The sequence below is a fragment of the Spea bombifrons genome, chromosome 2 (genome assembly GCF_027358695.1).
Source record: "Spea bombifrons isolate aSpeBom1 chromosome 2, aSpeBom1.2.pri, whole genome shotgun sequence".
Classification (NCBI taxonomy): Eukaryota; Metazoa; Chordata; class Amphibia; order Anura; family Pelobatidae; genus Spea; species Spea bombifrons.
Genome location: NC_071088.1, coordinates 93,716,751 through 93,729,968, shown reverse-complemented (window position 1 = coordinate 93,729,968; position 13,218 = coordinate 93,716,751). Strand labels below are relative to the sequence as shown.

The 13,218-nt window shown below is 38.3% G+C and overlaps 1 protein-coding gene across 1 annotated transcript; it reads left to right on the top strand.

The window, feature by feature from the left end:
* The first annotated feature begins 477 nt into the window (after positions 1 to 477).
* Positions 478 to 12,794, top strand: PROZ (protein Z, vitamin K dependent plasma glycoprotein). Its single transcript, XM_053456006.1, has 9 exons — positions 478 to 549; positions 6,008 to 6,107; positions 7,053 to 7,216; positions 7,907 to 7,931; positions 8,609 to 8,722; positions 9,320 to 9,519; positions 9,716 to 9,862; positions 10,698 to 10,815; positions 12,080 to 12,794. Exons 2-9 carry the CDS (start codon positions 6,038 to 6,040, stop codon positions 12,607 to 12,609), a joined length of 1,368 nt encoding a protein of 455 aa, XP_053311981.1. The 5' UTR covers positions 478 to 549; positions 6,008 to 6,037; the 3' UTR covers positions 12,610 to 12,794.
* Positions 12,795 to 13,218: the final 424 nt, after the last annotated feature.

Here is a 13,218-nt window from a genome sequence, read left to right as displayed (position 1 = left end):
CTCTGCTTAGTTTTATGTCATTTTATTGCTAAGGTGTGGTTGGGAAGTCATTTTTTGCTCACACCTAACATTAATCTTGTGGATCATAAGCAACTGTATACACTAAGAAATCAAATGTATCATTGATTTGAATATGTAGCTTCTTTAGTATGTGAAGAATATATTTGTATTTTCTCTATGTACACTTCTCTTAAGTAGGTGTAGGTGTCTCAGCTGTTACAAAGCAAGGTGGACATGTACATGCACGTTCCAAATAATTAGCTTCATGTACATATATTTAGGATGCCTTGTGGCTAATGGAATTCTTGTGTTCTCAGATGGAACTCTTTAACAACAGGCCCAGCCCAAGTATGGCTGTGCACTAGTTGCAACTCCTAACATGCTGAACCCTATGAATGACTTCTGTGTTCTTCACCTGGAGCAGTTGTTAAGCAGTAGAGGTATTAGGTTTACAAAACACATGGTATCATGAGGAAGCCAGTAGCTCTTCAACAGAGGCAGTTATAGCGAGGACTGGACTATGTGGTGATCATTGTTACTTACGTTGATGTAGGTACCTTTATGTTTGTTGAAATACATTTCTGTCGCTTACCTAAATTACGACTTCTATGCTTTGCTGTATACAGTATAACCTGAAGAATTGATGAACAGAAAATACCAACAAGTTTAGTACCTGTTTATCTGGTGAATGCACATTATACAGAGTGGTGGATATGTAAAAGGTGAGTGGCCACTTTGTTATTTATAACCCAACTTTTTTTAATGCATATTACACTATATTGTTTCTATTTGTTCTTTTCTTGTATATATGTTGAATGCACCTACTCCCTGTCTCATCTTGTAATTATAAAAATAGTTTCTTTATTTTATTTTGTAGAGCACATAGCAGATTTTATATACTGTATATATACACACAAATATCTGCAAAACATTTATAAAAAAAAAACATTTACAAAATTCAGAATTCTTTATTTACACCATGTGAAATATGCAACCAAGTCTCTATGCTTTATTTTAATTCTATAATATGTACATAAGGCCTTGTCCCAATACCCAGATTGCATCGCTCTTCTTCTTCTTAGAACCCCCTTTCTAATTATATCTCCTTTTTTATTTATCTGATGCCTTCCATTTCTCTTTATCTCTCCTATTTCACTTTATCTCTCCCTTTCTCCCTATTTCCTCCACTTATCTTCCCCTCTCATTATCCATTCTCCTTTTTGTTATGTCTAACCTTTCTCCCATCTCTCTCCTTCTCATCTCTCATTATTTCTCTCCTCCTATTTATCTCAATCTCTCTCCTCTTATACATTATTATATTTGGCATCTCTTCCCGTAACTCACATATGCACTGGCACACATTTTTTAAACACACTCTCACATTTGCAGAGACTTACACACTCACGCCAACACACAGCCAAACATGCTCACTAACACGCACATTCACATCCATGCTCACACACAAGCATTTACATACCCATGCTGCAGATTTTCTTTGTGAACAATTTTCTAATTTTTTGGCACACTTGGAGGAAAGCCCCCCCCCCCAGTTTGCCACTGTAATGGGATCCCTGCTCAAATTAGCTCAAAATCTAGAGGGAATTAGGGTATATTACACAAGAGGTAAAAGTGCCACTATTAGGGACAGACCAGAATGTTAGATCTAAGAGGGAGGAGAGAGATCAGGAGAGAATAGGTATCTCTGGGTGTCATTGGCATAAAGTCGGTATTGAAAGCCAAAGGTTGAGATCAGTTTCCCAAGTGAGGTGGTGTAAATTGAGAACACATCTATCTATCTATCTATCATATAGTCATATTCTACAGAGCTGTATAGTGGACAAATAGGATATAAAAAGCAGCGCATCACATAACACCTTGGGTTTACAGAAACAAAATATAATGCAGGCTTACATTAAATGGGCCACCAACAAAGAATACATATTAAAGCACTTTGTAAGTAATATGCATTCTTTCCTGCCCCCAAAAGAAAAGAAAAATAAAGGAACACCTGGTAAAAATTCTTCGGAGCTGCAGCATAACACCACCTTCAGCTGTTGGTGTTGCCATTTTTGGCCTTTTGAAGCAAATCAACAGCTGCGCTTTCTACACATGTGCTTTGGGGGGGTTCGTTAGACCCCCTGGTACTGTCGTAAGAGCCAGTAGTACTGGAGGTGGCTGGTGGTGAGTATGCATGCATGCTTACTTCTGAGCTAGAGATGCATCTGACTAAATGTATTTCCTGCAATGCAAATATTGTATAAATGCCTTGATTTCACAGCACCATCAGTTATTTGAAATTAAAAAAATATATTATTTTAATAAATTAATGAGCAAAAGTTCCAATTTATCAATATTTTAAAAAAAAATTGGGAAAGGACATAGTGATATATGAATATTTTTCAACAACAGTAAAATAAAATAGCCTCTGTAAAAAAAAAATTGCTGGGGGGGGCACAATTTTCCATTCTTGCCTCGGGCACAAAAGGAGCTAGCTACTGCTCTACTCTGAAATAACTAGGTAAACATGCAGATTCCCAGAATCACATAGCCAGGAGCTGGATCATGCATTCTTAACTCTGATTTGATGTGACCTAAGCCTTTGAACTGGTGTTTAATTACAAGAACATCAAACAGTAATTTCATATTTACCATATTGGCCCGAATATAACCGGTGTTTAGCGCAGGGATGCGCAATTCGTATTGCCCGACGCCCGGGACATGCGCTGGACGGGTGCTTTTTTTTTTTTTTTGCAGGGGACCTGGATCCTACTCTCCAGCACTTCCGCCGGGGATTCTATGGAGCACCGGCTTGACATAACTTTCCGGTGCTCCACGGGGATGCCGGCAGCGGAGGTTGTCTAGGTGCATTGTGCAGACGTTCACTAGCTGCGGCAATGTGCGTAGACAACCTCCACTGCCAGCTCTTTCGCCGGGGCTTCTCTGTCATAGAAGCCCCATCCACCGGCCGGCCCCTGCTAGACACCAGGGAGTCTGGGGGTGCATTGGTAAGTCTGGGGGGTGGCAAATCTAGGGAGCAGAGTGGCATTTCTAGGGAGAAGAGTGGCATATCAGGGGGGCAGAGTGGCATTTCTAGGGGCCATAAAGCATATCTGGGGGGCAGATTGGCATTTCTAGGGGGCATAAAGCATATCTGGGGGGCAGAGGGGCATATCTATAAGTAAGGTGCATTATGAATTAAGGGGGACCTTAAAATGGCTATTGTTTTACAAATTTCTGTTTGTATATAACATATGCTGACTAACTGCATAATAGATACCAAAATTTTTTTTATACATGTATTCCAGTTCATTAGGTAAAATACTGTTTTACTATTCTACTAATGTGTATTTTTTCTTCAAAAATAAATTTTTCTTTAAAATAGCACCAAACTTTTAGGGTCGGCTTATAATCGGGAGCACCTTATATGCGAGCCAAAATGGTATTATTATTATTATATTTTATTTATATAGCTCCAATGAGTTACACAGCGCTTCTTGCAATACATACATTGATTGAGTAAGACAAAACTGGAACTGACTTCAGACAAACCGATACATTTGTCAATGATTTGTGTGATTGAAATGAAATAGAAGATAAAATAGAAACACTGAATAAATGAATCACTATATAGTATATTATATACTAACACCAAGCAAAATGTCATTAACTTGGTGTAGAGGAACAAAAGTTCATGGACTCATGCCACACACATCGGGTCAAGTAAGGGATGTTTGCAGACACAGGAAACCTGATCAATAAAGTAAACACAGAGTCCAAAGTACTGGCTTAGTATATGTGTACATGTTGAAATTGTACCATTTGTGCATGAAGGAAGCAAATATTTAGGAAAGTCTTCCCTTCAGGTTGCAGTTGATCTACAGTGGTATGAAAAAGTATCTGCCCCTTCCTGATTTCTTCGTTTTTCATGTTTGTCACACTTAAATGTATTAGATCATCAAAATAATTTTGCAGTTAATTAAACACAAAATGCCATTTTTAAAGATAATTTCATGTATAGAAGGAAAAAAGGTACCAACCCTTCCTGGCCCCATTTAAAAAAAGTAATTACCTCAGTTACTAAATTAATTAATTAACCCAGGCATGCTTACTCTCAGCTCTGTTGAATTTAAACATCAATTAAATAGAACATGTCTTGAAAACTGATGCTGTGATCTAAAGAAATTCAAGAACAGATAAGAAACAAAGTCACTGACATCTAGTAGTCTGGAAAGGGTTACAAAGTCATCTCTAAGACTCTGAGGCTCCAGCAAACCACAGTGAGAGCCTTATCTACAAATGGAGAAAACAGTTCAGTTAAGGTAAGTGTTCATGATTCTACAATAAGAAAGATACAGTGGAAAAATGCCATCCATAGGAGAATTACAAGGTGAAAACCACTGTTGACCAAAAAGAACACACAGGCTCATCTGACATTTGAAAAAGAAACATAATGATGACCAAGACTTTTGGGATAATATTCTGTGGACTGATGAGTCAAAAGAACAGCATTCCACAATAAGAACATACCAAAAGTGAAACTCAGTGATGGTAGTGTGATGGTCTGGGGCTGCTTTGCTGCCTCAGGACCTGGGCGACTTGCCATAATTGATGGAACCATGAATTCTGCTCTCTACCAGAAAATCCTGAGAATGTCCAGACATCAGTTTGTGACCTAAAGCTCAAGCGCAGTTGGGTTATGCAGCAGGAAAATCATCTAAAGCACACAAGCAGGTCGTCCTTTGAATGGGTGAAAAGAACTAGGTTTGGAGTAGCCTAGTCAACGTCCTGACTTGGATCTTTTATTTGAGACACTGTGGCATGAACTCAAGAAGACAGTTCATACTCAAAAACCCTCCAATGTGGCTGAATTAAAACAATTCTGCCAAGAAGAGCGGGCCAAAATTCCTCCATAGCGAAGTAAAACATATTGCCAGTTATCACAAATGAGAGAGCTATAGGTGTTTCTGATAGCATAGATGCTCCTTACCCTATTAATTCCTGGTTTGTTTGGCTAGCTATTGAAAATGTACATTGGAGCCAATATCCAGGGCTTACGATGGGGAAACAAGGACATTCCTGAAAACTTGAGTGTTATGGATTTTGTTCTTTACAGAGTTAACCTTTGCATGCCACATGGTGATGAATGTCAAGGGCCACCCTCTGGTACCAAAAGCGGTCAATATGCATAGCTAAAGAAGGCCACCCACATGCCCTCTAGCTACAGAAAAAGGCCAGGAAGCAAGTGGGGATATTATTTAACTATAGCTATTGGGGCAAGAGAGCAGGTTATATTTTTATTATTATATTACATCATATTTTGTGACTAGGTGGTGGGGGCAATACCTTATGGCAACTACATTTATTCCATCGTAACACTTCACTACAAAGGAAAGACATAAGGACAATAATTAGGTCTCCACCAACCCAATATGGTAGAAGGCGAATGATGACTGCAAAGCATGCATGTTGTTCTAGTCAACATAATTTCTGTGATAACATTTCAGTTGTGTTATTTACTCATCATTTTGCATATTGACGATATTGTGGAAAACATGTAGTTTTTTTTATTGATTTCTATGATCCTTTTTTTGTATAAATAAAATATATTTGTACTTTTCAGTTGTATACGATGTAGGTATATGTGTAGGCGCTGCTATGAATAATGCACAATGGGCATTTCCTTGCAGTTTTTTAACTAGATCAGCCATCTACAGCCTTTTTAAGTCAAGCTTTTAAGTTATTCGGCAGAGATATTTCCTTTTTTTCACACTCCAGCTGCTCTAGACTACAATGCCTATAGTTTCTCTTTATAACCGCAGCTGAAACGAATGGGAGTTGTAGTCTTTAATAGTCTAAACACCATAGATTATCTCTTTTTAGCACGTAACCTCGTCTCTGTTTTGCTCAAATGAAGTCGTTGCCCCATAATGTTTATGTTCAATAAACCCTGAACTTTGAACTTTAAAAAAAAAAGCTTTTTTTTTTTATTTACAAACTCTTTCGGCAGAAGCGGATTTCAATTTCCCAATGAATCAAAATGGCAGATGTTATCCAGGCAACATGCTTACTCATCTTTACACTTCTCCTTCATCAGGCGGAACAAAAAGGTACAGTTTCATTTTATTTAGTTTATTATTTATTTGAAATGTTATTTCTGCACTTAGCTGCCAAAATCACGAGGGATAGACAAAGGAGAAAAAAAAATGACAGCATGTAAGTGGGAACTGGGAAGTCAGAGAGGGAAAAGTAGTTGAAGCAAATGAACTGAAATGCTCTGGTTAATTGCCAGCGCATTTAGAAAATATGAATTTTATTTGCAGTTATAATCAGCTGTCATAGTGTTATTATGCTGTCATTTTCATAGAAGATACAGTGTCCTGGAAGCAATGACTGTATGCTGTACTGACGTGTTCGTGTCAGTGTAATGTTGCTATTTATCATTATTTAGTAGAAAAAAAATACTTTACGCAAAGCCTAATTAGAAGTATGTATTAGGAGTATTGTATCTTCCCTTTTAAGAAAAGCAGCCATATAGTTAATGCTGGGCACAAGCTATTTTTCTTCTCACCCCCGTAATATATCAAACAAAACCTCAATGTAGATGCCCAGGATATCATATAGTCCTGAGCAGCAATATTCTAAAGGACTAATTTATGTAATTATAACCACAATCATATATATATATATATATATATATATATATATATATATATATATATATATATAGGACCCACATGTGCCCATTAAGCCTGGGCGTTATCTTGTTCTACTTGCGTATGTCAGTACCACGCAAATTACGATATATGTCTTAAAAATTGTCACAATGGTTCAAATTCAGTGCAGTTACAAAATATTCTATTACTGTTCTATTTACTATTTTGCATAGTGCATGAATGGAACATACACCCTGTTGGGGTAGCTTTGGGGTAGAGAATGATGTCATGTGATGGAGACAATGATGTCATGTGATGGCTGTAAGGACAAATCACAAATCGTGTTTATTTACAGTGGTACTAAATCCTATCTTGAATTTGCTGTTCACTTCTGTTCAGTGTTCCTCTCTTCTGAAAATGCAAATAAGGTCATACATCGATCCAAGCGTGCTAACTTCATACTGCTTGAGGAAATCCGAAAAGGGGACTTGGAAAGAGAGTGTCTTGAGGAACTTTGCTCGTATGAAGAGGCAAGAGAAACATTTGAGGACAAAGAGAAAACTGTGAGACACCCTTCGTTATTTTAGCAGAAATTACATGTGTTTAGTTGCATTTAACTGTGTCCTAAAAGTCAATAAAATGCCTTATGGTCCTTTCTATTCATCTTTTAATTATTATTTATTATTTGTTGTGATCTATTCATCTTGTGATTGTATACCATATTAATGTGTGTTTGTTTTTTTTAAAGATTTCTTTCTCCTTGGGTATTGAAAGGGTTTATGATAAAATTGTACATTTGCCTTTTTTAAATGGGATGTTTCCCTTTTCCTGTTTTTTTACAAGTCTAATACTAAATCCTGGATTAGATGCCACTGGCACGCTTGTTAGTATGTATGTATGTATGTATGTATGCATATATTTGTTTATATACAGTAATTAATAGGGAGTACGAGTGAAGCCCTGGCACTTATGTAAGTCCAGGTGACCTCAGGCCATGAGAGGCACATTACGTTCATCCCAGCAGGTTTTAGGGTTGAACCCATTGAACACCAGTCTGTTCCAGCAGCACACTAGTCTGTTGAACAGGCCCCCTATTGTTGGATGACCTTCAAAGATTGATGAAATGTCTCTAAATAATACACATATAATCATTTTTTTCAACGTTCTTCCTTTTGCAAGCCTGGAAATAAACTGAACATTGGTATGAACATTGCAGTACATAGTCACATTATTCCATTCTTTTGTCTTCGCAGGATAGGTTTTGGAAGACTTATCATGGTAAGTTTATTGATAGTTATTATAGGATCACTGGTGTGTAGAGCATTTAATGAAACCACAGAACTGCTCTGTGCAACTTCTTGCTCTACCTTACTGCATCATTACCTTACTTTAGCAGTTCTTCTGGTCCTACTTGTCATTAAAGATACCAAGTATAAAACTCCTTGCTTATTATGACCTATACGCACTAAAGTCTTCTGGGCGTTATTTACATACCAGAACCTCCTAGGAACAAAGACCTCTTATGCCATCCCACAAAAATATATACAAAATAAAAGGGTCAAAGATGGAAGCCTGTTGGGGTAATCCTCTAACTGAGTAGAGCATGGATTGGCTCTAACTAAGCTATCATTAAGCCCCACTTCTTTGCCTTCTGCAAGGAACTCTTGGGTTTCTCCTTGAATCCTCTTGGAGGAACGAAAGATGTGAACTGGAGACCTGAATCTGAGCAACAGTTCTCTAACTGTACAAGTAACAACAGCTTCGGACTCCACATAGTTTATGATATTGTCCACAGTTTCATTTTATAGATATGGTTTTCCACAAAATACTGTTATAGACACCAATGTTATTTGTTGATTTTAAATGGCTAAACGTTGAGCACAAACCACACAATTTTGATAGCATTGACTGAAAATGTTCTGCTAATTAGTATTTATGGTCATTCATGTTTGCAGGTGGTAGACAATGCACCTCATGCCCTTGTTTAAATAAAGGTGAATGCACAGACACAATTCGGAGTTATACATGCAGTTGCCCAGAAGGATATTATGGTCGCAATTGTGAATTTGGTAAGGAACATCTTCCAGATCTTTATTATAAATCATTATTTATATTGGATCCTAAAATTAAAAAAATGCTTGTACTCTGAGGCATTAAATTCCCTTTAAGGATTCCGCAGGGTAAATGCACTCACTTAAAATACAGAGAGGGAGTTTCCTCAGTCTGTAAATGGTTCATGTAAGAAAGAAGAACTGCAATACAGTAATAACTAACAATGGATAATCCATAGATGTTGACATCAAACAAAAAAGTACAAAACAAAAACAAAAAAGTACAAAACTAAATCACTGAATCCAGATTTGGGAGCATATCAACAGTTTTTAGGTTTTAGTAACACATTTACATTCACCTTATCTGTTTAGAATACTAAAATTTTCCAGTCTTATTCCCAGTTTACCCTTTGTTTTTAAGCCTGAACACGTTATAGATGTCCTGCAGAATCCAGGAGAACGTTTAGATGTTGTATGTGGCCTAGTTACATCTAGCCTTATGAAATCTGTTGATTTATTCCAAATAAATTGCTGTTAAAACAATAATTGAATTATTTGCCCATATATTTGATAGCCTCATTTGATCACATAATTAATTTTGGTCTATTTCATTAGCAAACAACGAGTGTCACCCAAATATGAATGATGGATGTCAACACTTCTGCCACCCCAACTATGGATTTCACTCTTTCTTTTGTTCTTGTGCTGAAGGGTATACTCTTGGTGGAGATGAAAGGTCATGTAATCCTACAGGCAAGTTTACTAATTACAGCAATGGCACAACAAAGTCACCTTCTAATGCCCCTGGCAGGAGAGTAGAGCATTAAGTATAGAAATGTTTCAGGGTGAAAACGCTCTATCTTATTAGGGAGACGTTGGATGTTCCAGGATATACAGAGCTGCCAGGTCTACTAGTTTTGGATGTGGCATGTCAATGCTATATTTTGATTATTGGGACCTGGTAGCATAAACCATTAGAGATTCCCTGGGGTTCTTGACACCCTAACATAGCTGGTGGACAATTATGTTGGATCATGGAACTTGTGTTTGCACCTTTCATTGGCAGATCCCTATGCATGTGGCCAAGCGGTAGACAATGAAGATTACGTGGAAAATGAACATCTTCCAAACAACCGGACGCGTATTTTTCCATGGGAGGTACAAACTCAAACTACATTTACTATTCCTAACTATGGCTAAATGTTGTATATGCTATTGTTGATTTAATGGGGAAAAAGAAACAACCGAAAGCCACTCAGGCAGGTGCATATTGGATGCTTCATCCAGCACTTCTTGTTACCAAGCTTTCAGGCATTTTGGACTCTGGTTCCCCAGTCTACTAAAAGGCAGCGCTTTTGTATGTTCAGGCCACTGGCTGACAAATGATGTAAGTGTGGCCAACGGCCAATAAGTTTATATCCGGCCAGTGGCTGCACGCTGCAGCACCCGATCTGGTGGTGCCAGATCAGATAAGTATGGAGCGCTGTCTGCCAGCGGCCCACTGGTGTGCCACATGGCCAGTCTGGGCCTGGGTCATAGTCGAACATTAGATGGTCAGTGGCTTAAGCTGTAATGCAAGGAGGTTTTGCTTTACTGAAAGGGTGCTAGATAATGGGAACAGACTTCCAGCAGAAATGGCAGAGGTTAATTTCCAGATAGGAATACAGTCATGAAGTCAAAATGCCCACTAGGCTTTACAGCAGGAATAATGGACAGATCTGATGGGCCGAATGGTTCGTATTTAACATTAAATTCTATGTTTCCATGTTTCAGCCTAGTTGCATTCTCCGGGTCAGGTAATCCAAGCAAAAAAGAGGTTCACGCAGAGGTTCTCCTATCGCATGTTTAGCGCTTACTACACACTTTGGGACCTTAATACCATGAACCCCCACAAACGTATAGGATCATTGCAGAAAGTTGGTACTTTATGTCTGTTATTGCTTGTTTCATTTATTTCTGCATAACATGGAACTCTGCCTTGTTTTCTGTAAAGGTCATACTCCTAAATTCAGACTCAGATCAGTTTTGCAGCGGAATAATTCTTAAACCATCTTTGATATTGACAACTGCGAAGTGCAGCAATCTACACAACCCTATTTACGTCTTTGCAGGTAACAATTATTTACTTGTAAAAGTTCTTATGCACTAACCTAACTCAGTTGATATATCACCTGCCCTTTTATTTGCCTTTTGGAAAATCCTGAATAATAATAATAATAATAAATAATAATAATGCGCCCATCCAAACCCCGTCTGAGTCCAAAATTCTGATATACAATTATCATGTATATCTGGTTAAAGTGGCTGCCCCTGGTAAGAATCTGTGAGGTTAGAGATCCATCTTAATATTATATCTAAGTAATACACTATATGGAGAAAAGTATTGGGACACAGCTCTTAATTATTGAATTGAGACGTTTCAATCAGACCCATTGCCACAGGTGTAAAAAATCAAGCACCTAGCCATCCTGAAGAGCTGGGTGAATTCATGCGTGGTACTGAGATAGGATGCCACCTTTACAATAAGTGAGTTTGTGAAATGTCATCCCTGATCCACTGAACTCTGGAGTGACGAGTCTCGATTGTCTGTTTGGCAGTCTGATGGGCAAGTCTGGGTTTGGCAGATGTCAGGAGAAAGTTACTGGCCTGACTGCACTGTGCCAACTATGGTGGAGGATGCAGAACTTACTTCCACTGAAGAGAAATCTTAATGCTGTAGCATACCAAGACATTTTGGACACGGCTATGTGGGAAAAGTTTGTGGAAGGTCCTCTTCTATTTCAGCATGATTGTGCCCCAGTGCACAAAGCAAGCTCCATAAAGACATGGTTGGATGAGTTTGATGTAGAAGAAGTTGACTGGCCCACACAGACCTCAACCCCACTGAACATTTTTGGGATGAACCGGAACGGAGATTGCAAGCCTGGCCTTCCTGTCCAACATCAGTGCCTGACCTCACAAACGAAGCTGGGGCGACCAACTACATAGTAATGTCTATGTATTTCGAATGTGAAGTCATGAAAATCCCTGTTGGTGTAATGGTCAGGTGTCCCAATATCTTTGTCCGAATAGTGTATGTTATATTAGAATTATGAAAGCTGGCTGCTTTCTGGTCCTCACATACAACCAGAAGGATTATTATGATGTAGACATGCCCATCCAGAGTCTGGCTCATCTACTGCAAAGTTTGAGCATATAATGATAGTTTAGCTGTTCCTTTCTTCCAAATGTTATAATAGAAAATGTAAAATAAATAAAATAATCTCATACCTGAAACAGGTATCTAAAGTATTTCATTTCTGAATGAAAAAAAAGAGTGATATCAGTTCAGTTGGTTTCCTAAAAGTAATTTATCTTAAAATATTTTTTTAACAGGCACACAAAAAGGGGCATTTGAAAAAGGAAAACAGATCATCAAGGTGAAGGATCATTCAATACATATGCGCTATTTGGAGAAGACTGGAGACAACGACATTGCACTGCTGAAGCTACAAAGCAATATTGAATTCGATAACTATACCCTCCCTATTTGTATTCCTCAGAAAGACTTTGCAGAGAACGTGCTGATTCATAGTAACAACAGTATAGTTAGTGGCTGGACACAAGGCTCTGATTTAGACTTGGCTCCTTTCGAGTTCCCAGCAACATACTCTGAGAAAGAAAACTGTGAGTCTGCTTTAAACGTCACACAGACTAACAGAATGTTTTGCGGTGTTTCACAAAATGTTGTTGACTCTCCTATGGTCGACGGTAGCTATTTTGCTGTGGAGCACAAAGGTACGTGGTTCCTTACAGGAATTATGGGATCAAAGAATTCAGCACTCTCCAACCAGAATGTGTTTTCATTTACTAAAATATCCAGATACATCATGTGGTTGAAACAGACAGAAGGCCAGTTTCACTAGAGCCCATTTGTTACCACTGCATTTTTGGTGACATTCTGTTAATATAGGCTTTTGTAAAGGGACACAAACTATGGCGTTCCAGTAGGTATATAGACAAAATTATTGGGACACCTGACCATTACACCAACAGGAACTTTTATGACCGCATTTTAAATACATAGACATTAATATGTAGTTGGTCCCCTCTTTCCGCAAGGTTTGGGCGTTTCTGTGTGAATTTTTGCGCATTCATCCTGTAGAGCGTTTGTGAGGTCAGGCACTGATGTTTTTCGAGAAGGCCGGGCTTGCAATCTCTATTCCAGGTCATCCCAAAGACGATGTTGAAGAACTTGACTGGCCCACACACAAAGCCCTGAACTCAACCACATCAAACACCTTTGAGATGAACTGGAACAGAGAGCGCAAGCCAGGTCTCCTCGTCCAACATCAGTGCCTGACCTCACAAACGCTCTACTGGATGAATGGGCAACAACACAGAAACATGTATTTAGAATGCAATGTCATCAAAGTCCCTGTTGGTGTAATGTCCCAATACTTTTGTTCATATAGCATATGTCAGTACCACTTCATTAAACATGTTCAATTTGATATGCCCTCTTACATTCTATA

What these genes read in the sequence shown, in the direction of transcription:
- PROZ (XM_053456006.1), top strand. Translation starts at nt 6,038, where the DNA reads ATGGCAGATGTTATCCAGGCAACATGCTTACTCATCTTTACACTTCTC. An exon ending in TTGAGGACAAAGAGAAAACT is followed by an intron (nt 7,217 to 7,906) that starts GTGAGACACCCT and finishes TTGTCTTCGCAG; the next exon opens with GATAGGTTTTGGAAGACTTA. An exon ending in GTTTTGGAAGACTTATCATG is followed by an intron (nt 7,932 to 8,608) that starts GTAAGTTTATTG and finishes TCATGTTTGCAG; the next exon opens with GTGGTAGACAATGCACCTCA.